General features: G+C 33.0%; 6 protein-coding genes across 6 annotated transcripts; 2 read left to right on the forward strand and 4 right to left on the reverse strand.

The window, feature by feature from the left end:
• Positions 1 to 319: 319 nt before the first annotated feature.
• LOC17875869 (protein N-lysine methyltransferase METTL21A) lies at positions 320 to 1,297 on the reverse strand. Its single transcript, XM_006281675.2, has one exon. It carries the CDS (start codon positions 1,194 to 1,196, stop codon positions 498 to 500), a length of 699 nt encoding a protein of 232 aa, XP_006281737.1. The 5' UTR covers positions 1,197 to 1,297; the 3' UTR covers positions 320 to 497.
• A 2,779-nt stretch (positions 1,298 to 4,076) lies between these two features.
• Positions 4,077 to 6,768, reverse strand: LOC17875635 (zinc finger protein NUTCRACKER). The gene is made up of 3 exons (XM_006280292.2): positions 6,469 to 6,768; positions 5,659 to 6,055; positions 4,077 to 5,082 (listed from the first exon to the last, which is right to left on the reverse strand). Exons 1-3 carry the CDS (start codon positions 6,608 to 6,610, stop codon positions 4,194 to 4,196), a joined length of 1,428 nt encoding a protein of 475 aa, XP_006280354.2. The 5' UTR covers positions 6,611 to 6,768; the 3' UTR covers positions 4,077 to 4,193.
• A 6,627-nt stretch (positions 6,769 to 13,395) lies between these two features.
• LOC17875220 lies at positions 13,396 to 15,158 on the forward strand. Its single transcript, XM_006281768.2, has 4 exons — positions 13,396 to 14,017; positions 14,099 to 14,214; positions 14,304 to 14,411; positions 14,496 to 15,158. The coding sequence occupies exons 1-4, from the start codon at positions 13,639 to 13,641 to the stop codon at positions 15,048 to 15,050; spliced, it is 1,158 nt and encodes a 385-aa protein (XP_006281830.1). The 5' UTR covers positions 13,396 to 13,638; the 3' UTR covers positions 15,051 to 15,158.
• Positions 15,159 to 15,224: 66 nt separating this feature from the next.
• On the reverse strand, positions 15,225 to 16,490 carry LOC17876172 (prohibitin-2, mitochondrial). Its single transcript, XM_023781929.1, is given in 6 exon segments — positions 15,225 to 15,416; positions 15,504 to 15,717; positions 15,812 to 15,981; positions 16,067 to 16,093; positions 16,095 to 16,184; positions 16,479 to 16,490. Coding segments are annotated over 6 exon segments (705 nt in total).
• A 71-nt stretch (positions 16,491 to 16,561) lies between these two features.
• On the reverse strand, positions 16,562 to 17,502 carry LOC17876377 (fasciclin-like arabinogalactan protein 13). The gene has a single exon (XM_006281620.2). It carries the CDS (start codon positions 17,476 to 17,478, stop codon positions 16,714 to 16,716), a length of 765 nt encoding a protein of 254 aa, XP_006281682.1. The 5' UTR covers positions 17,479 to 17,502; the 3' UTR covers positions 16,562 to 16,713.
• Positions 17,503 to 22,895: 5,393 nt separating this feature from the next.
• LOC17874616 (12S seed storage protein CRA1) lies at positions 22,896 to 24,880 on the forward strand. Its single transcript, XM_006282299.2, has 4 exons — positions 22,896 to 23,197; positions 23,289 to 23,581; positions 23,677 to 24,102; positions 24,319 to 24,880. The coding sequence occupies exons 1-4, from the start codon at positions 22,915 to 22,917 to the stop codon at positions 24,721 to 24,723; spliced, it is 1,407 nt and encodes a 468-aa protein (XP_006282361.1). The 5' UTR covers positions 22,896 to 22,914; the 3' UTR covers positions 24,724 to 24,880.
• Positions 24,881 to 25,508: the final 628 nt, after the last annotated feature.

Genomic DNA, 25,508 nt, shown 5'->3' on the forward strand with positions numbered 1-25,508 from the left:
AATATCATCTTTGGTATATATGTTGTTTGGTTTCGGTCTTGCTCATTCCAACCGTTTCTAATTTAACCTATGTATGTGTTTTTACCCCAAACCGCTCGAGGTCAAACTCACATATACGTCCCCTCACTTAAGAGTTTAACATAGGATCCATGAACCATAACCGATCCGAACACCCGACCGTGCACTAACAGACCCATCAATCAGAATCGATCCGAACACCCAACCGTTCACTAACAGACCCATGAACCAGTATCGAACACCGGACCTGCTCTAACAGTGGTGGTAACATTGACATATTTATTTGGGCAAGGGGAATTAGTTACTTAGAGAAATTAAAAAAGTAGTACATTTTAACACATATCGTTACAAAAATGGAGAGTTTAATGGAATTGTGTTCAACTCTTGTCTATGCAATAAGACAATAATCTAAGAACATATGAGATCATTCCATTGTAACAACAACACAACAGAAACAGAAACAGAAACTAAAACAAGCTTCATGATTCTTCTACTTCAACTTCACTCACCTTCTTCCTAAAGATATAAACATCAGTCTCCTCATAAGCATACTCATGATGAAGATGCTCATGAGGAACTTTCTCAATCCTAAAAACGACGTCGCACATCTCCCAAAACAACTTATCAGCTTCAGGTGACCTAATCTGATACCCTAACAAAACCGCACCATCATCCGCCAACAACAACTCCATCGCCGTCACTAACTGCCCTACAGATTCCTCTATATACACAACATCCGCCGCGATCACAAGATCGAACGGCGGTTTCAACGCATCGATCTGATCACGATTGTTCCAATACACAATCGAGGTTTTCAGAGATTTACCTAACGCCGCTTTGTTCCGTTTCAGATTGTGTTTTAGCGCCGGCATGACTGGTGCGATGTCTGTGAGCACTATCTCCGTTAAACCTAGTAGGTGAAAAGCCATTCCAGCGACTCCGCATCCGGTTCCTAGCTCGATTCCGCGGCGGCGGCGGAAATCGAAGAGTTCGGCGTATGGATTCGGAGAGGTTGATGATGAGGAGTCTAGTGTAGACCATCGCTCGGCGAATTTGGAGAGGATTAGTGAGCATGGCCATACGGAGGTTCCGACGTGCATCGAGCCATTGTCTTGTTGGATTGAGAGTTTTGTGCCGTTCACCGTCAGATCGATCACCGGAGAATCTGTAAATTTCATTTTCTTCTTCTCTCTCTTCTCTGAGGGGACTCCGCTCTCAACTTTTGTGTATTTTGGAAATTAGGGCTTTTGTTATTTGCACTAATGGGCCTTTTTATGGGCTTGAAGTTCGTTTTGCTAACCAAATACGCTACTACCCTTCTAATGGGCCTGTGTATTTGGAAATTAGGGCTTTCGTTATTGTCACTAATGGGCCTTTTTATGGGCTTCAAGTTCGTTATGTTAACCAAATACGCTACTACCCTCCTAATGGGCCTGTGTATTTGGAAATTAGGGCTTTCGTTATTGTCACTAATGGGCCTTTGTATGGGCTTGAAGTTCGTGATGCAAACCAAACACGCTACTAGCCTCCTAATGGGCCTACGTATTTGGAAATTAGGGCTTTCGCTACTGTCACTAATGGGTCTTTTTATGGGCTTGAAGTTCGTGATGTTAACCAAATACGCTACTACCCTCCTTATACGTATCTATCTACGTACATTTGCAGAATTAGTGCATGTTTTCAACTAGTTATAAACTTATTATACGTTTTTTTGTGATAGGTATAAACTTATTATACGTTTTTTGTCACAAAATAATGCATTCAACACATACATATATAATAATAACATAGAGATCATTCTTGTTAAATGTGTTTATAAGTTTGTGCAAACATTAGTAGTATATTAAAACGATGTTAATATATAAAAAAACAAGTATTATGGCATTTCCTTAGTTTTATCACAAAAATAATGCATTCAACACATACATATATAATAATAACATAGAGATCATTCTTGTTAAATGTGTTTATAAGTTTGTGCAAACATTAGTAGTATATTAAAACGATGTTAATATATAAAAGACAAGTATTATGGCATTTCCTTAGTTTTATGAGTTACTGATTGAGTTTCTGGTTCGGTCACCGAAATTGTATTGTATCCTATATATTAAAAGATAAGTACAAAAATGAAATTGGAAATTTTCCTCCGCACTATAGCGCGGGTCCAATCCTAGTTCAGTTTGATACCAATTGTTATTATATCTTTCTATAACATAGGCAAAAGCTAAGTTTGGTAGTTGGTTTAACATTTTGTCCTAAATGGTCTGTAAATTTAGTTGCCCTACATGTTTCTTTTATAGGGTAGTCACATATGTTTTGTTTGTTTTTTCAACAATCAGAATTGTATTTTTCTGAAATTAATATTTTTTTGTCGGTGAAATTAATATTTTTAAAATACAAAAATTATGTATTATTATTTTAAAGATTAACTAAAAATGAGCAGAAATTATAACTTCTTTTTCTTAATCTCACTTGCATAATTAACAAGAAAAAAATTCATCAAATTAGTCTTCAAAATATCCAAACGCTTAGTATCCAATGAATAATAAAAGATAGCATTTAGGTGTTGAGGCACTAACTAATATAGGTAATATAACAAAGCAGCTTGATGAAGCTGCTACGAAGACAAAAAAAAAAAAAAAATTGAACTATCTAGTACAGGCACAAATTTCATTTCCTCTTATACCTTTGAAGGCTTATGAGATTAATAGTTATAACTGAAACTTTTAAAAGATTAGATGGTCATGCATGGTTGAAACAGCTTGGTGAGGTTTGTGACATCAGGTAGAATTGTAAAATATTTTCTTATCATGTGTACAACTTTAGCTTTGTAAGATATCTTCTTATTGTCATTAAAATCAATTAGAACAATTCTTATATGTTTTTCTAAACTATCTAGTATATATCTTGCATTTTCTTCGAAATAATGCATAAACGCTAGAAAATAATATAACATCGTTGTGAAATTTAAAATATATATATATATATATATAAAGCAATTCATATTTCTAAAATATTATATATTATCGACTAAGTTTCGTTTTAACAATATATTTTAAAGAAAATGTAAAAAGTTTTTTTAATAAAGAAAAAAAATAATTGTCTTTTCTTTTGTTAAACTTATCGAGTTATCTATATATATATATATATATTAACATATGATTGAATCTAATTTTCTTCATGAATTCAAAAGAGAGATAAGCTAAAGGTGGAAAAAAGCCTAAGCTAGGAATATCAAGCTTTTTCTCTTTTCCTATTCTTTTCCTCCACTATAAAGTTTAAAATTTTTTGCCTTCGAGTTAGGGTTAGGATTTAAATAATTGAGCTCCAAAAGTCTCCACCTTTCATTGTCCCTACAGCCACCACTTCTCCACTCTATCTATGCTTTTTGTTTTTGTATATTCTTTGCATACAAGAAGAAAAGACCTTTTCTTACTCCTTTAATGGAGAATATGCATGGATCTTCACTTTATCTTCTTCACCGAATATGCTTATAAAACCAATATTATTTCCTTGAATGCCTTTATTCCTTGACCCAATATATTCGTGAAATCAGTCTACTAATCGATATCACAACTTAGTCAACTTTATATGTATTTTGGGTTGCTTGACGATGTTCAAACTTTATATATCTATAGACCATGCATCCCATGAAAATAAAGATAAATTGTTTTAACACTCCAATTGAATTAGTTGATTCCTTAGATGAATAACGATAAATAGTGAAACTCGAAGATGAATATAATAGAGATGAGTGGAACATTAAAAAAAAAAAGAAACAATAATAAGGGGGGAGAGAGTTTTGAATACGAAAACTTTTGAAAGCTTAACGATTATTAGGTTAAGTTAAAATATTAATTAAATTATAAACTTTAATAATTCTTTAGAAATATATTATTGTAGGTTATATGTCTTAAATATTAGTTGTACATCTTGTTGTATGTCCGAAATAGTATTGCTTAGCTTAAAAATACATATATGACTTATGTATCTAATTAAAGATAAACAAGTTCATTATCACATATGTATCAGAAATGATTAAGCTTCAAAATCTTGAATTAATAAAAGAAAACAACTTTCCATTACCATATGTGTTTTTAGAAAATGGTGTAAAATTACAAAAGAGTCTTCTTTTTTTGTTATTTATGCATTGCACTCGAAACTTTTGTTATGTTTCAAATCCATCCATTGATAGACGATGGATGATGGCGCAACGTTTGTACACCGACCCCAAGGAAATCTCGAGTTTGCCCTCCTCCACCTCCTTCTCCTCCTCCATCAACTCTCCTACGTTTCCAAGGGTAGTTCTGTAATTCATCCAACGCAGACGCAACCGTAACGTCGTTTCTAGCGTTCTCAATCTCCTGATCATGAGTATGACGACTCATTAGTCCAATGTTGTTGTTGTTAGATCCGAACAACGCAAAGAACTTTTCTCCGTCGTCGTAAGTGGCGGTTTGGTCGGAGGATTTTAGCGGGAAGGTTTGAAGAAACGTCGACGGGTCGTTGGTCGCGGCTGTCGTCGTCGATGTAACGCCAATTTCAGCCGCTTTTTGTAGTAAAGCTGTAGCGGACATATTCGCGTTTGCGTTTGTGTTTTGCGTTTGGTCATTGCTGAACAAAGAAGGGACAGAGAGAGTAGTAGTAGTAGTAGCCGAACTTGCGTTTGCGGTTTGTGCAATGAGCTCATCGCGATTATTATTATTGTTATCAATGCACTGATCAGACGCGGCCTTAGGGTTTCCGTAAACCCAGTCGTAGTCTTGCGGTTGCGGTTGAGGCGGCGCGATGTCTTGTCCCATCCATAAGGAGAGGGACGAGGACGACGCAGGTGGCGGCTGATAATGTTGCTGGTGATGATGGTTTTGATTTGTTTGCGGTAGCGGCACAAATGGTTGAAGCGGTGGGATTAGTGTTCCCATAAGATATTGATAGTTGAGATTTACTGATCCTGCGGCTCCAGCGGCGGCGGTTAAACCATTGAGATGAGACGCTGCGTTTATCTTAGCTGTTTCTTCAGCTAAGGCATCGCAAAAAGCTCTATGAGTAATGAAGCTGTCACGCCTGTTTCAACCAAAACCAACATTAATCTTTAGTTTTTGTTTTTTTTTTCTTTTATGTTCTGTAGTAAAAAGTGAAAAGGCTAAATACAAATACAGATTTGTCAAATTGTGTTGACACTTTTTTCCACATATATAGTAAAATATAATGTTACCATTTTTGAAGTTTACATGCATATATATATACTCCCTATATATTTGTATATATTATGATTTCTAGCTTAGCTTATGTTTCATCATATGGTTATTATAAATTTATACTCTTTTTTGCAACAATCATCAAACAAACAAAAACATATTTACCAAGCAAGAAACATTACCCTACTTCAAGAAGATAAACAAAACACATAGAAAATGACAAAAACATACTTAGAAAACTTAATCAAACTATATATTGACAAAAACCAAGATTCGGACTCTAAAAAGCTACTATAGAATAGCTTTCGAACATGATGAATACAAAAAGACAACACATATATACATGATATATATATATATATATGTATATTTGGAGATAGTTCACATGAAGTTTAGTTTACTTTAATCGTGTGGTTGATAGAAAAAGAAAGATACTACGCACCTTGAGAAAATGGTGCCACAGTCGCAACGGTACTCTCTAGTACCACAAGTCTTGGAATGAGCTTTACAATCAGATTGGACAGCGTATCTCTTGGCACATTTATCGCACTTCCACTTCTTCTCGCCATGTTTCCGGCAGAAATGTTTTTTGATCCCGGTGAGATCGCCTAGAGCTCTAGAGGAGTGATGGTGGACGCATGTCTTCTCAGGGCAAACGTAGACACGTTTCCTCACTTCTTTGCTTGTCCTCTGCTTTAACTTCCATGGAAGATTGTGTCCTCTCCGATGAAGCTGTAAGTTTTGGTCTCTTTGGAAACCTTTGCCACAGATCTCGCATAGGAACCGATTTGTTGCCATCAACGTCTTAGGTGATAAAGCTATCACTTCAGCTTCCGGATCTAAGTGGATCATTAACATTTTTGTGGTTTCATTAACTAGGTCAAACCCGATAACAAAATCTTTATATAAAAAAAAAAAAATCAGATCATGTAATATAGTCAAAACAATGTATATGCCTTTTCTTTGTGGGGTAGTAATGATAAATTAAGGACATGTAAATATATATATTCTCATGGAAACCAAGAGAAGAACTCTCTTAAACTTTTAACTAAACATGATGATGATTCAATGATCGAATACATAACTCATGCAGCCATATATATATATAATATTTTTGATGTATATATAGGTCAAGATCTAGAACAAAAAACAACTTAATAGAGAAAAAGGTAGAACAAGAATCTAGGGTTTTCTTTTTGAGGTGATGCTGATCAAGCTAGCTTAGCTAGATTTAATATAATTAATCTATTACCAGGATTTCCAGGGAGGTTTCTCTTCTTCTTAACCAGAGGAGGATTGATAAGAGATTCATCATGATCCAGAGTTGAAGAGCTCTGAGCAAAGCCTGATCCAGTACTAGAGATTGTTGTTTGAAGAACTTCACCTGTCGTCATGTCTTCTTCTTCTTGGATTCTTGACTTATTAAGAGAGAAATTAAAAGTAGGTTTTTGTATATAGCTGAGAGAGAGAATGAGAAGGAGACAAAAGGGTGATATAATGAAAAAAAGATTAGAAATCTGCAAGTTAACTATGAATGTGAGAAAGAAGGAAAAAAAAAACAACAAAGACAAAGATATATTGGGTTCTCCACTTATATATGGCTTTTGTCTTTAACCTATACCACTCTATATTATTAGCTCCTATATATAAAAATGTATGTGTGTGTGTGGGTGTATATGAGCACCTTGATCTGTTAAACTGTTGCAGCCATTAAAAAATTAAAGGTTAGTTGTAATTTTTCTCCTCTTTATCAGATTATTATAAGATTGCAAAGTGGATGGCGGTGGAAAATCATAAGTTGAAAGTGATAGCATCATAGGAACAAAGCCAATATAAATAAATAAATGTACAAAATAGAAAAAAATTTTTACCATGCCTTGATAATATTATTGGCTCACTCTCTATCAGTTTTAGTATTTGAGTATATCAAACAATTTTTTTTGTTAGGTCTTTGTTTTATTTCATTGTTCTAATTAAATATTACATAGTTTTTTGTATACAATTTGAAACTCTTATTTGATTTTTGATGAACTACTAGTTTAAATATATGAATTTTGCTGCAACAGTTTGAGTAGTGCGTTATGACACATAGAAAGTTTGATAATTCTGCCTTTAGAATGATGATCTCGTTATTTGTGTTCTTCCTCCATTTTTTTCTGTTTTTTTTTTGGGTCCAATAATTACTTACTTTTTGTTCCTATTGTTTATAGTTTAAATTTTCTTTTCTTACCATAAGATTTTATGTAATCGTAAATTTTATCTAAATTGAATTGGGGTTATAGACCAATATACATCTCTAGTTAAAGTAAAATACAATTATTTTACCCAAAAACAAAAATAAAATAAAATCATAATTAATATTACATGATTTATAAATGAATTAATTATGAGTTTGCAAATTTTTAGATTTGCCATTTTGGGAAAATCTTATGCATTTGTCATTTTCATGCTACAAAAACACGATTATGGGTTTTACTCGTTAAGTATGTTTGGGTTTATTTAGTTTCATTTTTTGGTGTGTTTTAGCTAAAACATAACATAAATATGGGAATTTTAAGTGATAAAATGGCATATTCATATTTGTCTAAGAATCCCTTCGTATAAACCTTATTGTTTCATGTTAAAAGACAAAAAGAAAAAAAAAACTCTGATATGCTGATTTTAAAGGTTAGAAATAACTAAACATATAAAACAAGTTAAAAATGGTTTTGACCTATGTATATTGCAAAAATTTATCAGTGAAAAATAAAGAAATTATAACTGTTTTGATCAATTTTTTTTTATATTTGCAAGGATTGTATTGGCTTTAAAAACACAGGCAAATGAATGATCAATCCCATCATATATGTGGATATAGTCATTCATATGAATCAGAATTATTCAGTAGTATATGTGAAACACATCCTACGGTGATGGTTACATCTCTTGTTTGTCGAACAAAGCCTGCAATGCACGTGTACCCATGCACGTGCTCTTTAGGTATAATCCAACAACATACGACAAAAAAAATACCTAGCTTAAGATACATATTAAGAGTTCCTTCGACAGTAAAATCAAAACTTTTCTTATTATGAAATGTTGAGATTTTATTACTCCGATGAAGTTAGCTGCTGAAATCAAACTCTTTATAACTCTGAAACTGTTTTCTTAATTAACATTTTTATTTATGAATATTTGTTTTTGGATTTGTGAAAATATTTTGGTGACTTTATTGAATGGTTAGATAAGAGTATAATTTTTCTTGCTTTTCTATGATAATTTTTCTCCTTTTTTTCCCCTCTTTTTCTTTTAAGAAAGTGATTCAAGTGACAAAGCGTATTTTTCTTTTGGAAAAAAGTATCACAAAAATTTGTAATTTAACAAAGTCAATTTTTATTTCTTTCACAAAACATAAGAATATATATGGGTCTCACATCTTTGCGAAATTCTTTTACATCTCATGCTATATGTAATTCCTATATAAGCTGGTTTCAAACTTATTCATGAGATATATATATATATATATATATATATATATGTATTAATCACTATATTTGAGAATATCATCAATCTAAAATTCTACATTATTACATCACCAAGATAAAAAAAAACTAAATTAATCAGCTTAATAACTTTAGCATAATATCACTTGAGCTAATCACATAGGCAACTATACTTTGGATAATCATATATTATGATATACTTTAATTTAAATATAATTTGTCATTAACTTACATTTTCCCTATGTACCTTAATGAGGTTAATTAAACTCTCTTGCTTAGTGAGCAATAACAATAAAACCTTTATACGCTATAGGTTTCTTGACATTATAATTATATATAGTTTTCGAATGTTAATATACAGTTTTATTATACATGTTATATATATTATGTATTATAAGATATACTTATATGTTGAGGCATGCACCTCGTTGAAGCATGACTTTTTTTCCATTCATATCGATCTTCTAACAAATAGTAACAATTAACTAAATCTAACTATAGTTTATGTTTGCCCTAAGCTAATACGTGAGATTATCATGATTTAACTAAAAAGGAATAAAGGCGAGAGACATAGAACTGACAAAAGGCAGGTAAGGTTTTTGGAAGTCGACTGCTTGTGGGCTGACTTAATTAACAATTCTTTTTGAGCACAATTAAAACTTTAATCATAATGTAATGATGTTTTTAAGAGTGTCCTTTTTGTGTTAAAAAAACTGGTAAACTTTTTTTAATTAATAAAATTTTTGGATTTTTCTTCTTGAACTTTGGTGGCACCAGAATATTCTCCCACAATTTTCAAGACCTTATAATGTATAGTATTGTTCCCACACATAAAAAAATATGCCAAGACAGAAATGCATGTATATATCCACAAATATAAACATATATATATATATATATGAAACTATATTTTTCGTATATATGCTAATGTGAAGATTAAAACAAACTTGTGTGTCTATGTTTTATAGTTTTTAAAATACAAATATGACTTAGGATTGAGGGAACTGACGCTTTATCTCCTCAGAATTGAAGCTAAATAAAAGTAAGTAGAAATATATATATATTGCAAAGGCAAGACAAGATGTGGATCTAGAGGGTACATTACAGATATACCACATGCTCTGCTCTTGGTTCATAATAAGAAAGTTGAAGAATATATACTTTTCTTTGCAGATGCATTATTAGGTTAAAACGCATACATCCCTATCTTTATATATACACACAATTTACCAACCGTACGTATACGGCTATATATATTGTTACAAAGGCTTGAGTTTCTTAGACTCTCTAGTTCGATTTTTGTATATAAGAAGATACCATATATATCATACGAGTATATATATATAGCGAGTGTGAATTTGATTTTAAGGTTTTGACTCATGCATAGTATAAGGGGGTGTTATTGGTTTGTGAGTTATATGGAGTTTTAATGACTTTAGATGTTAGGTAGAATCTGTTGTTATTCAATCAAGATTTTACAAAACTCTTTTAAAGTTTGTTGTTATTAGTTATTGATTTGTAAAGAGTCTTTCAAAATCTTCATAAATATCGAGTTATTGGATACAGAGTTTTACAAAGTCATTAAAAGTTATGTGTTATTCAATTAAAACTAAAGAATCTCTGATTGTTAATGAATAAAAATTTTATGTTATTGGTTTATGATTTTAAACACTCTTCTTTACAAAATAAAGTCATGAAAAGTATCTTATAAATACAGAGATTGTTTGAGAGACTTTACAAGACTTTAAAAAACTAATCAACAAGATTGTATAAAACTCTCAAACAATCCTTTAAAATCATACAATCTATGATTTTAGCTGAGTCATCTAAACTCTTTATAAGATAGAATTAAGAGTTCAAAGTTAAAGGGTCATGTAAGTATCAATAGACGAGTATAAAGTAAATAAACATGGACAAGGGTGCGATCGATAAACGACATTTCAAAGAAGACAAATCATAGATTCATGGCATTCAAATTTGGCGATATATACAGATCATTATCAATAAGATACGATTATAGAGTTAAAAGTATACATATGTCATTTAGTGAATGATAATGGCGTTATTGTTTTTACTCACATTTTGACCAATCCAATACATTTTTTGGTCAATCACTATAGACAATTATTACAAGACAAAAAACCCATTTTGTTTCTTGACTTTTCTATTACCAAACTGCAAATTCAGCTACTAAGCGACAGTTTCGAATGCGTCAAAGCGTCACGTAAAATTTTCGACGTAAATTTCTGTTTTTTTAGCCAACACATAATTACAACAAGAACCATAATTTAAATAATGTTTAGTACGTAAAACATATATATACTTTTCTAATTACTCTTACAGCTAAATACTCGATCGTATTTTCAGATATTCAAAGTAGCTAGGGATTCTATACAACTTTTACATGCAACTTCCTGTGAAAACATTGAAATGGGACCTTAATTAAGATTCTCTTTCATGGGTTATAAAAAGTAACTAAAAGATAAAGTCACACTCTTCATCAACCTTTTCCACAAAGTTGATAGAGACTCGAACAATCCATATATTGGTGCTAGCTAATTGAGAAATAAATAGTATTATCTCTAAATATAAAAGTAGTTGTTTAGTTGTCACACACATAATCAAAATTTTAATATAATTTTGCCATTATATATATATACTTATAGAGTCAATTTCTATTGTATTGAAATCTCATTTTTGTAATCTATATTTTTTAACTACTATTTTGCTTACAATCGAAATACAACTAGGGTGATAGCTAAGTTATTTTCTTGCTGTCAAATTCAATCAATGAGTGAATTTGATAAAATAAGACATATTGACGTAAATTATACTAGGATTGTTAAAAAGAGCTTGTAAGCCATGTTCAACCCTGGCCTGTTCAACCATGAATATAAAAAGTTTTTGTAAAATTAATATTAAAGGGCTGAACCCTTTCTGGCCCTGAATTTATTTTCCTTTTCTCTCTGAAAAAATAAGAAGCCTTGGTTCTGTTCAGTTTTCTTTTTTTCTAACACAAGTTTTTTTCTTAACAAGAAATAAGGTTATTAATTTGTAATTATATTTAAAAAATCCTCAAAAATTGAAATACAATATAACGTAAACTGCAACTTCTAATATTAAATACAATATAAAATCCAAATTCATTAAAATCCAAAACTCATCAAAATCTGAAACTTAAAAACATTCAATCGATCTAACAAGTCTCTGAAAAATAATTAAACAAACAATTTTAGAGAATTATATAATGAAACACTTAAAATATGAAGAACCAATTAATCAAATCACTAACGTCATCAAGTGTTAGACTCTTCAACTCCTGAAGTACTAGCCATATTTGTAGTATTAATATCTTCATCATCAAAATAATCATCAATGTCTCCTACAATTCAATATAACTTAGTGAGATCAACGTAAAACATATTAGCTTATATTGAAATTTTTACCTTCAAACTCTACAAATCCACGTAAACAGTTGCGAGTGCAAATTAATGCTTATACATTTTTGGGAAATAGACGGTTTCTATAAGGTTTAACACACGACCACCAACACTGGAAGCTGATTCTGATGGTACTATATGGATGGATGGAACAATAGGTAATAAAGACAAGTTCTATATAATATCGGACCTTATCAAAATGGTCAAACTTTGGTCCACTTTGATCCATATTTTTCTTTTCTATACGGCATCCAACTTGATCCTTAATTCATGGTTCGTAAAAGCATATATTAATGTAGTTTATTTGTACGGCAGCAAATGTTATTGATAGTTATTTGAAGCTTTTTAACTAATAAGTGTTTCCCAAATGCTTGAACCATTATAAATTTGATAATTATTTGAAGCTTTGTACCAAAAGTGTTTCCTAGATCCTTGAAACATTGTAATATCATGTGTGCGATCACCAATTTGTCCCAAGACAAAGAGTCTCGTACGCTTGTTAGTCAGTTAAAAGCAAAGAGAAGATCTGACTCAAGAGGGGATTCCTTTTTCAGTTTTTAAAATAAATGTAATAACTATACGATAAAAAAAAAACGTTGTTACATTAGATGCATCGTTAATTCGATAGTTTTTTTAAAAAGTTAATAAAATATAAATGTTAACTCGTTAATCCGATAGAAGTATACTTGTTAAAATGGACTTTCAACGTCTATTTTAACTCGTCCAATATTCTCTGTTTTTATTATGAACCAATAGCTGACAATGTTTATTAACGACATGTTATCATAGGAAAGAAGATTTTATCAAGTTATCTGAATATATGGGAGCTCACTATGTCTACATATGTTCCATTCTAATATAAATAAACCTAGCCGAAGAGATAATTGTCTAATCTTTTGGATCACATGGTGTGTTTTTTGGAATACCAAGCTGATCTTTTAGTCCATCATATCCAAGATAGGTGGAGATATGTACATAAGGTCTCAAATTATCAGCTCCAAAAAAAAAGAGACACCCATTACTAATATGTATATTTTTTTGCAGATTAGAGGTTAATTTAGCTTTAGAGTATTATTAGTTTGAGAAACATCTTGATGCAATCTTAATTAGCATTAGACGGACAAACCCTTTTCACAATGATCAAAACACAAAAACAAAAAGCCTTTTAGATAATGGGCTTTATGGCCCAATTAGAAATAACCAATACGGTGTCGTACTCAACGAATCTCGATAGTTTCCGTTTCATCTCTTCTTCTTCGTCGCTCCGTAGTCTGTTCTCTCTCTCTCAAATTCCCCAAAATCAAAGCTTCTTCGATCTTCCTTACTTCGTTTCGATCTCAAAATTATCATTCTATTGTGATTCCTTTGCGTTAGTTTGAATCGTACTGTTACCGATTTGGGAATGATTTTATTGATGTTGGCGTAGAAACCCTAATTTTGGTTCAGTTTCTCAATTTCTAATTTCTCAGAAAGTTTTGGTTTTGGTTCAATTCCTCAGCGATGGACACAAAATCACTGGCGAAATCGAAGAGAGCTCACACTCAACACCATAGCAAGAAATCGCATTCTGTTCATAAGCAGAAAGTTTCTGTAGTTTCAGAGAAAAATCCAGAGAAGCTTCAAGGGAACCAAACCAAGACTCCGGTTCAATCTCGTCGAGTCTCTGCACTCCCGTCGAATTGGGATCGTTATAGTGATGATGATGATGATGAGCTTGATGCAGCTGAGGGTTCGTCGATTAGCCAAACTACTGATGTTACTCTGCCGAAGAGCAAAGGAGCTGATTATTTGCATTTGATATCTGAAGCTCAAGCTGAGTCTCATTCAAAGATTCGTATCAATTCAGATTGTTTATCGTCCCTAGACGATCTTTTGCACGGTATGGGGTCGAAGAGGAACCATGTTTGCTTTGATTTAGTGTTGTTAGTACAAAGTATTCAACTTTATGAATTTGTTGCAGATGAATTTAGTCGTGTTGTTGGATCTATGATCTCTGCTAGAGGGGAAGGTATAGTTTCGTGGATGGAAGATGATAACTTTGTTGTTGAAGAAGATGAATCACCTTCGTATCAGGAGGTAATGAAACTCTTGTTTATCAGCAAAAGATGGGGAGGTCTTTAACTTTGCTAATCGTGTTACTATTTGCCAACTTATCTTAAGTGAAGCCTGGATTCCTCTCCTTGAATTTGAATGCTCTGGCAAATGCACTAGAGAAAGTGGACTTGCACGAGAGACTCTACATTGAACCTGATCTTTTGCCATTGCCCGAGCTGGTACTTACTACTTACTGGATCTAAACAGTTTAGAATCATCACTAGGCTCTATGTTTGACGTATTGGATATTATGGGTTCTGCAGTGTACAGCCCAATCAAAAGTGGGCGGCGATGGATATGATGCTGAAGCTGTGATAGCGAGGCTAAATGAGCCGGCTCAACAAGAATTCAGTGGAAAGCTTAAGGTTGCAAAAGGTGAATCATCAGTCTTGGAAGCCGAGTTTCTGGATCAAGTTAAGGAAATACGAATACTTACAGACGAATCAGAGAAAGCTTCAGCAATTGAAGATGATCTAGATTTTCTCCTCAACTCCGTCAGTGAAGCACATACTCAGCCTAACCCGGTGGGGAACGCCTCAAGTACATCCAATCAGAATCCTTGTGTCCAAAAATCTTCAGCTTTTGAAACAGAGCTAGATTCTCTTCTCAATTTTCATAGTAGCCCAGAACCATACAACAATCCAGACAGCTCATCTGGTCAAAAGCTTCACACAACGGGTTTTGATGATGTGCTTGATGATTTGCTTGAAAGTACTTCAGCATCGATCAAACCACAGCAGAACCAGACCTCTTCGTCGTCCTCAGTTGGAAAATCCAAAGTTTTAGATGAGTTTGATTCTTGGTTGGACACGATTTGATTGATATATTTGTTAACTTGCACACCTTTTTGTATAACATAGGTGAATGAAAGTATTACTTTGTTATCTATAAAGACTGTTCAAATCTCAAACGAATGTTGAATGGTTGATGAGCAAATCTTGAGAAAGAGCAAAAGGGCCATTTGGACAATGCGAAGTGACTTCTTCTTTGCTCTACGTGTTAGGGCTAGGCTCCAAGTTCATTGCTTGGAGATTAAGCAGGAGATTGTTGGAGCTTAGGTAAACCTTGTTGGCTGATTTTGCTATGGTCTGAGCAATTTCTCTTGCAGCTTCGATTTTCCTCAAAGTGATGAAAGCTTTATTGTTCGCAATAGCTTGGCCAATGAGTTGAGCACTCTTTAGCTTCTCCCTGCGAATCACAAAATTGATATTTAACAACTTACAAACGAGAGACGTATAATGCTGTCACAAAAAAATATGCAGTTAAATTACCTGTGCGCGGATAACAGCACTTTTCTTTTCTTGCTCGGCCTTTTCGACAATGTACTTAGCCCGTTCTGCTTCCTGAGCCGCAACTTGTTTTTTCTCGATTGCTTCAGTGAACTCTTTGCCAAATCTAAGGTTTGTAATAGACACATCATCTAAAGCAATGTTGAATTTAGATGCTCGCTCTGTCACAATATTGCGTATCTCCCTACTCACAAGCCTGGAAGAGAGAAACAAACATTATAGGATTTTGACAAACAGAGCAAAAAATGTCACGGTTAGAACATCAGAGTAAGAATCCTAGGATACTAACTTCTCTCTGTGTCATGAGCTGGCTTGCATTGTACCGAGCCACTACTGCCTTCAGTGTTTCATTGATGATGGAAGGGAGAACTCGCTCTCCGTAATTCACACCTAGTGTTCTGTAAATCTCGGGCAAACGGTCGCCCATAGGACGTGTTGGAACCCTAAGCCCAATTGAAACCTGTACAGCAGCAAACAAAAGCATCAGAAACAAAAACAGATATATAGACAAGAAACACAGATCGCTATTACACAGTTACACATACGGTTTGAAGATCATGACTTCCAGTTTTGGCTATCCTCAAGGTAAGGTCGTGCACGAACATCATAGATAATTGGTCTTTCAAACCATGGTATCATAAAATGTGTGCCCTCTGGATAAACCTGGAAATTAAACAACAACAAAATAAAGTTAACGGTTGTTTAATGTTCAAACCGTTAATTTTATTTTATTTATTTTGTTAATGGGCTTTAATAGGCCTATTAAGGGATAATTAAAGTAAATAAAATAAAGTTAACGGTTTTGTCATTCTTTTTTATTTGGTTGGAACGGTTTTGTCTTTCTAATGTTTCAGACAAATTTTACAGCTAGATATTTTATTAAATTTATATAACCAAATTTTGAAACAATTTTTTTTGGTATGTTCAAAATTCATAGTTAAATTAATGTTTTGCAACAGTTATATTCATGGAATTGTAATTGCAGTTGAATGTGGTTGTCGTCTTTTTCAGATCAAAGAACTAACAAAAAAATACAGATCTCTTCAGAAAATGGGAATTTTATCATTAAATTAAAGTAATAATTAACAGTATATAACTCGATTTTAAAATCATGCAATCATATATAATAGATAAATAAATTTCTTATAACAAACCGCACAATTAAATTAAATCAACATATATAGAAACAAACTCAAAAGAGGAATTTCAAAGTCAAGACAACAAGTCCAAGACCAAACCCTAATCCAGACTTCATCTCACAGGAGCCAGACTTCTCCGTCGGAGGCGCTGCTTTCTTGGTGGAGTTTGTGTCTAAGTCATCAGAGACATCAGGAGATTTTGATTTCTTCGGAGGAGGTGCCACTGGTGAGATCTTGCGTTCTCCGAACATCTCTTCCGGCAACAAAACCATGTCCACCACGTAAACCGCAAGAGGACGTTGTTGTCTTAATGAAGTGCTGAGACGTGTCTCAACGATACCGGTAGATACATTGACTTGATTCCCTTGACCGGTGAAGTTAAGTCCGTAAACCCCACCAACGTCTCGACCTGAAGCTTGAGTCCTCACCGGGTTGCTTACAGAGAGAAGATCCTCCAATGTGTAGTATTTGGGACTAACATGGTAAAGAATGAGCTTGACTTGGTCGTCCGGGCTTAGTTTGTTTAGTGTTCCGGGTTTAAGGTTTTGGAATGCGTTGTCCGTTGGTGCTAATACGGTCATGCCTTCAGATGAACTGTTGATTTGGATATTGATTTGGCTTCCTATTTGAGTTGTGTTTAAAAGACGGATGAATGTAACAAACTGACCGCCTTTTTCGAGTATCGCCGTGATGTTGATGGGACGGGCAGGGCCAGGGGCCGGAGCCGCGGGCTGAGCAGCTATCTCCGTGGAGAGGAAGGCGGCCGCGGTGAGGATAAGTAGGAGGAGAGGAGCTAGAGGTAGATGAAGGGTGGCCATTGCGTTATGAGTTTTGAGTTTAGTGGGAAAATGAGGTTGGGAGTTAAATGGTTTATATGGATGAGAGAAATGTTTAGTGATGAGTTGTGACTTAGTTGGAATGAGATGGGATTGGTTAATACGTCGTTTTGACAAAAAAATTTGCCGACAAAATTGGATTCTTTATACAAATTATACATTTAATTCGTTTGAATGATCCTAATTTCTGAAAAAGATACATGATATGATATTTTAATATTTTAGGATATATATGAAAAATTAGTTGAATAACACTATAATAAGTTATAAGATAAAACTATAAAAATATATATTATAATTCACATCAGAATTGTAAAAGCATGAATGGTGATAAGATTGGAATCTTGCCTTTACTATGAATGTAAATGTATACTTACTTAAGAGTAACAACCGACACTAAACACATACCTCTTAGACACAAAACTCCCAATTAATTAATGGTGGGTTGGTACTTAGTAGTCTAATAAACAATGAAAACGATGACTTGATTAATTTATTATACACATAAATACACATATAAATGGTTCAATAATGATAAACACTTTTGATATTGGTTACGTGTTTTCTTTAATCAGGAAAAAGATTAGTATAGTTAGTTAATTAGGAAAACTTTAGTAATATATATACAAAAATATAGATGCATCATGCATGTATCTGTATGATATACGTATGTATATACAATATTGCACATCCGTATAGTCGTATATGTAGACATGTACGTGTTTGTTTCATTGTATGGACAAAAGTCTAAGTATGGCTAAGTGACAGCCTGGGATGAACAAGTTGGTCATTACCAGTTTTATATTAAGACTTTTTCTATATGTTGTGATCATTACTAATGTTTGTTTTGTTGCTTTTGATCTATGATTACCAACCGTTACGAATATTAGCATTTCACTGAACACTAGCTTTGTTTTGGTAAATAATGAAATATGGTTTATTATTGAATCGGTTCGAAGCATGGCTTATATCAACTTATCATAAATGATTCTTGGTGTAGAGTCATTTACATGTGGAGCATATATCTCGTGTTGCTCTCAATGCTCCCTTTTCACAATGCATGATGCTTTTCTCTTGGCCAAACGGCACGTAGTTGAAGAGCACAAGAATATTGAATTGAGCTAACAGAAAGCATGTATTGGACTATGTTAGGGCCACCTTGAACTTATTGAATATATACATGATCCATAAGATTATACACATGACCTTTTTTATAAATAACTAGCAGTTGACCCGCGCGGGAGATTTATAATTTTGTTTCGTTAATTTTTTATTCATATTGTGATATTTTATTATTTTTAATTGATTTTCAAAAAATATTATAATTATTTTCTCTTTAATTATTATCTTTTAATATTCAAATTTGGATTAAAAGCACTTGATTCAATTTATGAAATATCATTTTTTTTCTTCTTGATCATGTTATAAACTAATATTTCACTTTTATTTTTTTTCCTCTTTATAATTTTATATATACAATTACATAAATGTTGTTTTAGTCTACCATAAATGTAAATTTTACTTCCATTCTAAAAGTCAGTAACATATTTAAAATATTAAATTATGATCAGTTTAAAATGAAAGTTGAATTATATTATTACCACTAATAAAAAATTAAAGTATTGTTTTTCTTATTTTAACATTTCATTTTTTTACATAATTTTTTTTATTTATATAAACTTTCTGTTAATTAAATAAGTAACATAAATATGCACTAAATAAATGTTTTAAATTTATTTTAATGTTTAAACAAAAATGTGGCTTAGGTGGATGCTTAGGTGGCATTATGAGAAGAGAGAAAAAGCTAACTTTATATATATAGATGTTAAATTATATTTAAGAAAATAATATTTTTATAACAAGTGCAACGGAAATTTAAAATAAGATCGTTAAAAGACGCATTACCTTATTGAACAACTGTTCATGTGATATGCTTCAAGTCTTCAACATTTAGGCCATGGATGGGTGTGTTAGTTCTTAAATAATGTTTTAAGCTACAGTTTTTAGATTTTTGGATTTTATATTTTGGAGAAGTAAAAGGAAGAATGAAAGACTCAACTAAAATCCTGTCCAAGCAAACTATTTATAGGAAAAAAATGAAAAAACCTGTATGGCCCAAATAACTAAACCACATAGTAAAGTTCATTAGAATGCATAAAAAATATTTATATTCGGCCTAACCATGTACGAAAAAAACATTCTTACTAACGTACGTATGTTATTATTTCACATCATATGAAATGCCAATAGTAAACAAAACACACACAAAATAAAGAAAACGAACAATAAAATAGAAAAGTATCACAAACTAGTTTTATTTTATTTTATTTCTGTCAACAAACTAGTTTTATTTTTTGTAAATGAAATATACTATTGTTTTGGTACTTAATCGATCTCCAATATGATCCTTACGCTAGACTTCTTGTAGACCACACCGAATATATTACAACTTGGACTAATCCCATCAACGTACAAACTCCATTTGATATATATAATTGCAAACAGAAAATGCCATTAGAGATTATACATAATCTTTTTAAGTGTATCAATTAGTCTATCTAATAGAAAACAACATTACTGCCATGAAAGAATCCAACATAAAAAAAGAAACACCATATGTTTTCCAAATTACCGCATTTCCTAAAGTCGCTAGAATCAACAATATTGAAAACTTCTCTGCACTTTTCGTTTTTCTTACTTCTTTCTGCATTTACTTATGTTTTGCTCATTTCTTTGCTTATTTTTTGCTTACTATAGATCAATTTTTTTCTTTTGTTATTTAATTTAGATATTTATAACATATTGATAGATGTTAGTCACTATAAATTCATGCAAACAACTTAACTATAAATTTTAAAGGAAGAGATCATCATATCTTATTATATAAAGTTTGGTTTTCAAAATTAGTAATTCGCATGATCGCAAGAAAATTATAAATTTTAACAACTGTTTTTAAAAAAGATAAATAAAAAGCAATTTTCTGAAAATTATGGAAAGTATACAATTCAATTATTTAATCCTAAAATAAAAAAAGATTGTAATACTCACCTCTATAGAAGCAACTAGATTGTGTCATATTTTCACATTAAACAAACTAATTTTGACGAAAACACCACCATTGCTTCTTTTTTTCTATTATTTCATGATTACCAAACGTTTACAAAATTTTAATAAAATGATTGAGTTAGGTTTGAATAACTAAGTTATTAATCGGCTAACAATAGGAAAAATGACTTTGGTTAAGCTATGGTATATAATGAGATATGTTTTAACCACACACAAAAAAAGGAAACACAACAATAAATAAATGAACGAGTAAAGTAAATTTAGTTAACAAAATGTGTTAAATAAAAAGTAAAGGAAAGAAGAAAGGAAAAATGGAAAAATGGAAACAAAAAAAAAAAAAGGAAATCGCATTATCTATGTTTGCTTATGTAAATCATAAACACGACTCCTTTTCCACAATTTCATCTAATCTTTCATTATATGTGTCTGAGTTTTATCTGATTTCACTACGACAATGAATGTTGAATCAATCAAACTCGATGTTCATGTAGCGGCTATATATGTCTCAAGCTTCGTTGTCACGGATGTTAAACACCGGTAATAATTCTGTAGACAGAGAGTTCGAGGAGTATATCATAGAGGAGAACGATGATTGTAAAATCAAGACTTATTTTAGACACAATTATAAGTATATATACTGAAATTTCCAAATCTTGGACCTTTTTGATAGTGTCCATTCACATCTTGAATAAATAGATTATGAAATAAATATGTACAGTAATCTACTAGGCTGAGAGCTTCTCTAACGGTGGTTCTTATCTAAAGTTTTTTTAATTATTTAATTAAAAATAAGATAAAAAGAAGTGAGTGAATAAAAACAGGTTCTGAAATTTTTAAGAACTCATCTATGACATGTCTCTTTATTGTTGGTTAATTTTTTTTATTTTCTAATTACATAATTCAAATATATTTAAAATATTCATATTATATTAATAAAATACTTAAAAAGAGTCTCTCACATTTGGAGGTGCTATAAGAGCATGTCCACTCGGCGATACTCATTGGGTTCACTAAGTGAAAGTGGGCCAACAATTAAAAAGAAAATAAGAAAAAGAGTCCAATTAAAATAGAATCGTTGCTTCTTGAAGCAACAGAAGCAACTCTAAAAACCCGCGACGTGGCACTTCGTTATTGGAAGATGAGTAAAATATAAAACAAAAAAAAAAACAATTTTCTAATTTTTTTTCTTCTTCTCGCGAAATTTTCTCTCTCTTTCTCTGTCGAATCCGACGATTCTCTAGTGGAAGGTGATTTTTGTTTAAAGTTTTTAATAGATTTATTTGATTAGTTTATTGTAAAATATATTTATAATTTAATTTGAAGTACCGTAAACGAGATCCTCTACTAAACATGGTCTAAGTCCATGAGCATCGGATCCCTTATCCTTGTCTTTCTAATTTTTATTTAAAAAAATCAAAAAGAATGAAAAATAAATGGGACGTACTCACATACTCGACGTTTTTTATTTTGGTTTTTCACTATTCGTGGCTCCAGTGACACGTGACGACCGGCAATTGGTTTTTTTTTTTTTTTTTTTTAAATAAAAAATAAAAAAGAAAAATTTATTTTTTTGTTCTAGGACCAAACAAATCGTCCGAATGATGCCCATGCTCTAACGTTTTCGAGTTCTACATTAGACACTGAATAAGCGCATGCAGCCGTACACTCGTCGCAACATGTTCGTCGCGTCCGCCACATCTCTCAGCTGTTTTCTTTCGCCACGTCTTTTCTCTCCATCATGCTTTAATACTTATTTTCCATACAAACATTTTTTCCTTTGCATGTATTCATAATAATTGACTAAAGTTTTGTTGACAAAAAAAAAAATTGACTAGAGTTATAGGAAAACTCATCATTTTCTCAATTTGAATGTGACCATGCTCCCAATATTATATTACGATCTAATCAATTGATATATAGCTTATGAATAATAAACAACAACAAAAATAAATCTAATATTTTGTTGACAAGTACAAAAATGGTTAATTTTTGTTTTTTATATATATCTCGAGAATTGTAAACAATAAATACTACATAAAGATTTGTCATGTTGCTAACGTATGTGCCTATCTTAAAGATGAGGTGTAAGAAACATGTACAAGAATAAGCCATGCAAATTGAAATGTGTCGACTCCGTTCATCAGTGATATGTTTTCAGTACAGAGTGAAGCCAAAAGTAGCAATTCAAGTGAAGTGTAAACTGTACATAGTCGATTCTTTATATCTAGTTCTTATCTTAATCAATTTATCCTCAACAACTTTTTTAATAACAAAATTCAAATAATTCTTTTATAAATAGCTTCACATATCGTAAGTGAGAAACCACAAAAAAGTAAGAAAACATAACACAAAATGGCTAGAGTCTCTTCTCTTCTTTCTTTCTCCTTAACACTTTTGGTCTTTTTACATGGCTACACAGCTCAGCAGTTTCCTAACGAGTGCCAGCTCGAACAGCTCAATGCGCTCGAGCCTTCACACGTACTGAAGAGTGAGGCTGGTCGCATCGAGGTGTGGGATCACCATGCTCCTCAGCTCCGATGCTCAGGCGTCTCCTTCGTCCGTTATGTCATCGAGTCTAAGGGTCTATACTTGCCTTCTTTCGTCAACACCGCGAAGCTCTCTTTCGTGGCTCAAGGTACGTACGATTCTTTCTATTTTGAGATTTGAATTCATGACACTACGGTTCATGTCGTTAAAACCTATGTAAATTACTTGTTACACTATAGGAAGAGGTCTTATGGGAAAGGTAATCCCCGGATGCGCCGAGACATTCCAAGACTCATCAGTGTTCCAACCACGCGAAGGCAGACGACAGTACGAGGGTCAGGGTGAAGAAGAAGAGCAAAGCCAAAGGTTCCACGACATGCACCAGAAAGTGGAGCACATAAGGAGCGGCGACACCATTGCCACCACACCCGGTGTAGCACAGTGGTTCTACAACGAAGGACAGCAACCACTTGTCATCGTCAGCGTCTTTGATCTAGCTAGTCACCAGAACCAGCTCGACCGCAACCCAAGGGTATATAAAAAACCAAACCTCAAAAGAATATAATTAAGTATATATGTAGTCACAAAATAACAAAAAGTGATTTATCTTTTTAATGTATTGCGAAGCCATTTTACTTGGCCGGAAACAACCCACAAGGCCAAGTATGGCTACAAGGCCGAGAGCAAGGGCCACAAAAGAACATTTTCAGTGGCTTCGGACCAGAGGTTATTGCTCAAGCTTTCAAGATTGACCTTCAGACAGCACAACAACTTCAAAACCAACAAGACAACCGTGGAAACATTGTCCGAGTCAAAGGCCCGTTCGGTGTCATTAGGCCACCTTTGAGAGGCCAAAGACCTCAGGAGGAAGAAAGAGAAGGTAACGGCTTAGAAGAGACCATATGCAGTGCCAGGTCCGTTGATAACCTCGATGACCCGTCTCGTGCTGACGTGTACAAGCCACAGCTTGGTTACCTCAGCACTCTCAACAGTTACGATCTCCCAATCCTTCGCTTCATCCGTCTCTCAGCCCTCCGTGGATCTATCCGTCAAGTAAGTTAAACAACATATGCATGACTAGATAGAACCAAGTAACATATTATCTGACTAGTGACTACTCATGACTAGATATATAGAACCAAGTAAAATATGCATGCATGCATATGCATGAGGGTGGACGTGGACATTTTGAATGTTTGGCTCGGTTTAGGTTTTGGTTCGCTATAATATGTCTATTTAAACATGACTCTTAAAACGTGTGTGGTGTAGAACGCAATGGTGCTTCCACAGTGGAACGCAAACGCCAACGCGGTCCTTTACGTGACAGACGGAGAAGCACAACTTCAGATCGTAAACGACAACGGTGACAGAGTGTTCGACGGACAAGTCTCTCAAGGACAGCTTATTGTCGTACCTCAGGGTTTCTCCGTGGTTAAACGTGCAACAAGCGACCAGTTCAGGTGGGTCGAGTTCAAGACAAACGCAAACGCACAAATCAACACTCTTGCCGGGAGAACCTCAGTCTTGAGAGGTTTACCTTTGGCTGTCATAACCAATGGATTCGAAATCTCACCCGAAGAAGCAAAGAGGGTCAAGTTCAACACACTCGAGACCACTTTGACTCACAGCAGTGGTCCAGCTAGCTACGGAAGGCCAAGGATGACTACAGCTTAAGAGGTTCAAACACGGCGGCGATTAACAGTGAAGCTCTACTGTAAAAGGAAACTAAATAGTAGTAGCTAGTAATAATAATGTAACTGGTTTTGTCGAAGTTTTTACCTGTAAAATGCAACTCCTTTTCTGAATAAAATGTCTTTTTGTTTTTCTCCGATCTTCTCATATTTTGCCACTGAACCAAGTTTCTTTTAATATTCATGAATTTTCATAAATTTGCATTCATAACAAAATGAATCCAATTCAACCATTTTATCTTTCTTTCTTCCGTATCTTTATCTTGCTTACATATATCTAATTATTTTAACATCAAATTTTAATAAACATTGAAACTATCAATTAGTGATAATTAACCGTGATTGAATAACTAAAATTCCAATGTGGATATAGATAGGGTAAATACAAATGAGTAAACCTATAAAATAAAACATTTAACAAATTAAGTAAGACTAATATATATGGATTCCTTTATCTATTTTTTTTTTTTTTGGTATTATATATGGATTCCTTTATCTATTTAGTAACAAACTTTGTAAGCCAAATGTTCGAGCCTTAAATACTCCATTACAGATGGTCTAAAGCACCACAGTAAGTGCTGAGAGCGCATGAGTAGAGAATAGAGACTACACAGAGAGCATGGTAATGAAGTCAGTTTCTAGTTTCTACCTTGTCCATATTTTTCACCGTCCTTTTTTGCTTTTCTAAAATTACTGTGACGACTTATTAACTTTCATTGTATGTGGTTTAGAAAATCAGTAAAAGATTCAAAAAATTAATAGAATTCT

Source organism: Capsella rubella, unplaced genomic scaffold (genome assembly GCF_000375325.1).
Source record: "Capsella rubella cultivar Monte Gargano unplaced genomic scaffold, Caprub1_0 scaffold_8, whole genome shotgun sequence".
Taxonomy (NCBI): Eukaryota; Viridiplantae; Streptophyta; class Magnoliopsida; order Brassicales; family Brassicaceae; genus Capsella; species Capsella rubella.

Excerpts from the sequence above, each read along its gene's own strand:
- LOC17874616 (XM_006282299.2), top strand. The coding sequence starts at position 22,915 with ATGGCTAGAGTCTCTTCTCTTCTTTCTTTCTCCTTAACACTTTTGGTC. Across the intron at positions 23,198-23,288 it reads GCTCTCTTTCGTGGCTCAAG|GAAGAGGTCTTATGGGAAAG; the intron begins GTACGTACGATT and ends GTTACACTATAG. Across the intron at positions 24,103-24,318 it reads TCCGTGGATCTATCCGTCAA|AACGCAATGGTGCTTCCACA; the intron begins GTAAGTTAAACA and ends TGTGTGGTGTAG.
- LOC17875220 (XM_006281768.2), top strand. The coding sequence starts at position 13,639 with ATGGACACAAAATCACTGGCGAAATCGAAGAGAGCTCACACTCAACAC. Across the intron at positions 14,018-14,098 it reads CCTAGACGATCTTTTGCACG|ATGAATTTAGTCGTGTTGTT; the intron begins GTATGGGGTCGA and ends AATTTGTTGCAG. Across the intron at positions 14,215-14,303 it reads AATCACCTTCGTATCAGGAG|CCTGGATTCCTCTCCTTGAA; the intron begins GTAATGAAACTC and ends TCTTAAGTGAAG.
- LOC17875869 (XM_006281675.2), bottom strand. The coding sequence starts at position 1,196 with ATGAAATTTACAGATTCTCCGGTGATCGATCTGACGGTGAACGGCACA.
- LOC17875635 (XM_006280292.2), bottom strand. The coding sequence starts at position 6,610 with ATGACGACAGGTGAAGTTCTTCAAACAACAATCTCTAGTACTGGATCA. Across the intron at positions 6,056-6,468 it reads AAACCTCCCTGGAAATCCTG|ATCCGGAAGCTGAAGTGATA; the intron begins GTAATAGATTAA and ends TGATCCACTTAG. Across the intron at positions 5,083-5,658 it reads TGTGGCACCATTTTCTCAAG|GCGTGACAGCTTCATTACTC; the intron begins GTGCGTAGTATC and ends TGGTTGAAACAG.
- LOC17876377 (XM_006281620.2), bottom strand. The coding sequence starts at position 17,478 with ATGGCCACCCTTCATCTACCTCTAGCTCCTCTCCTCCTACTTATCCTC.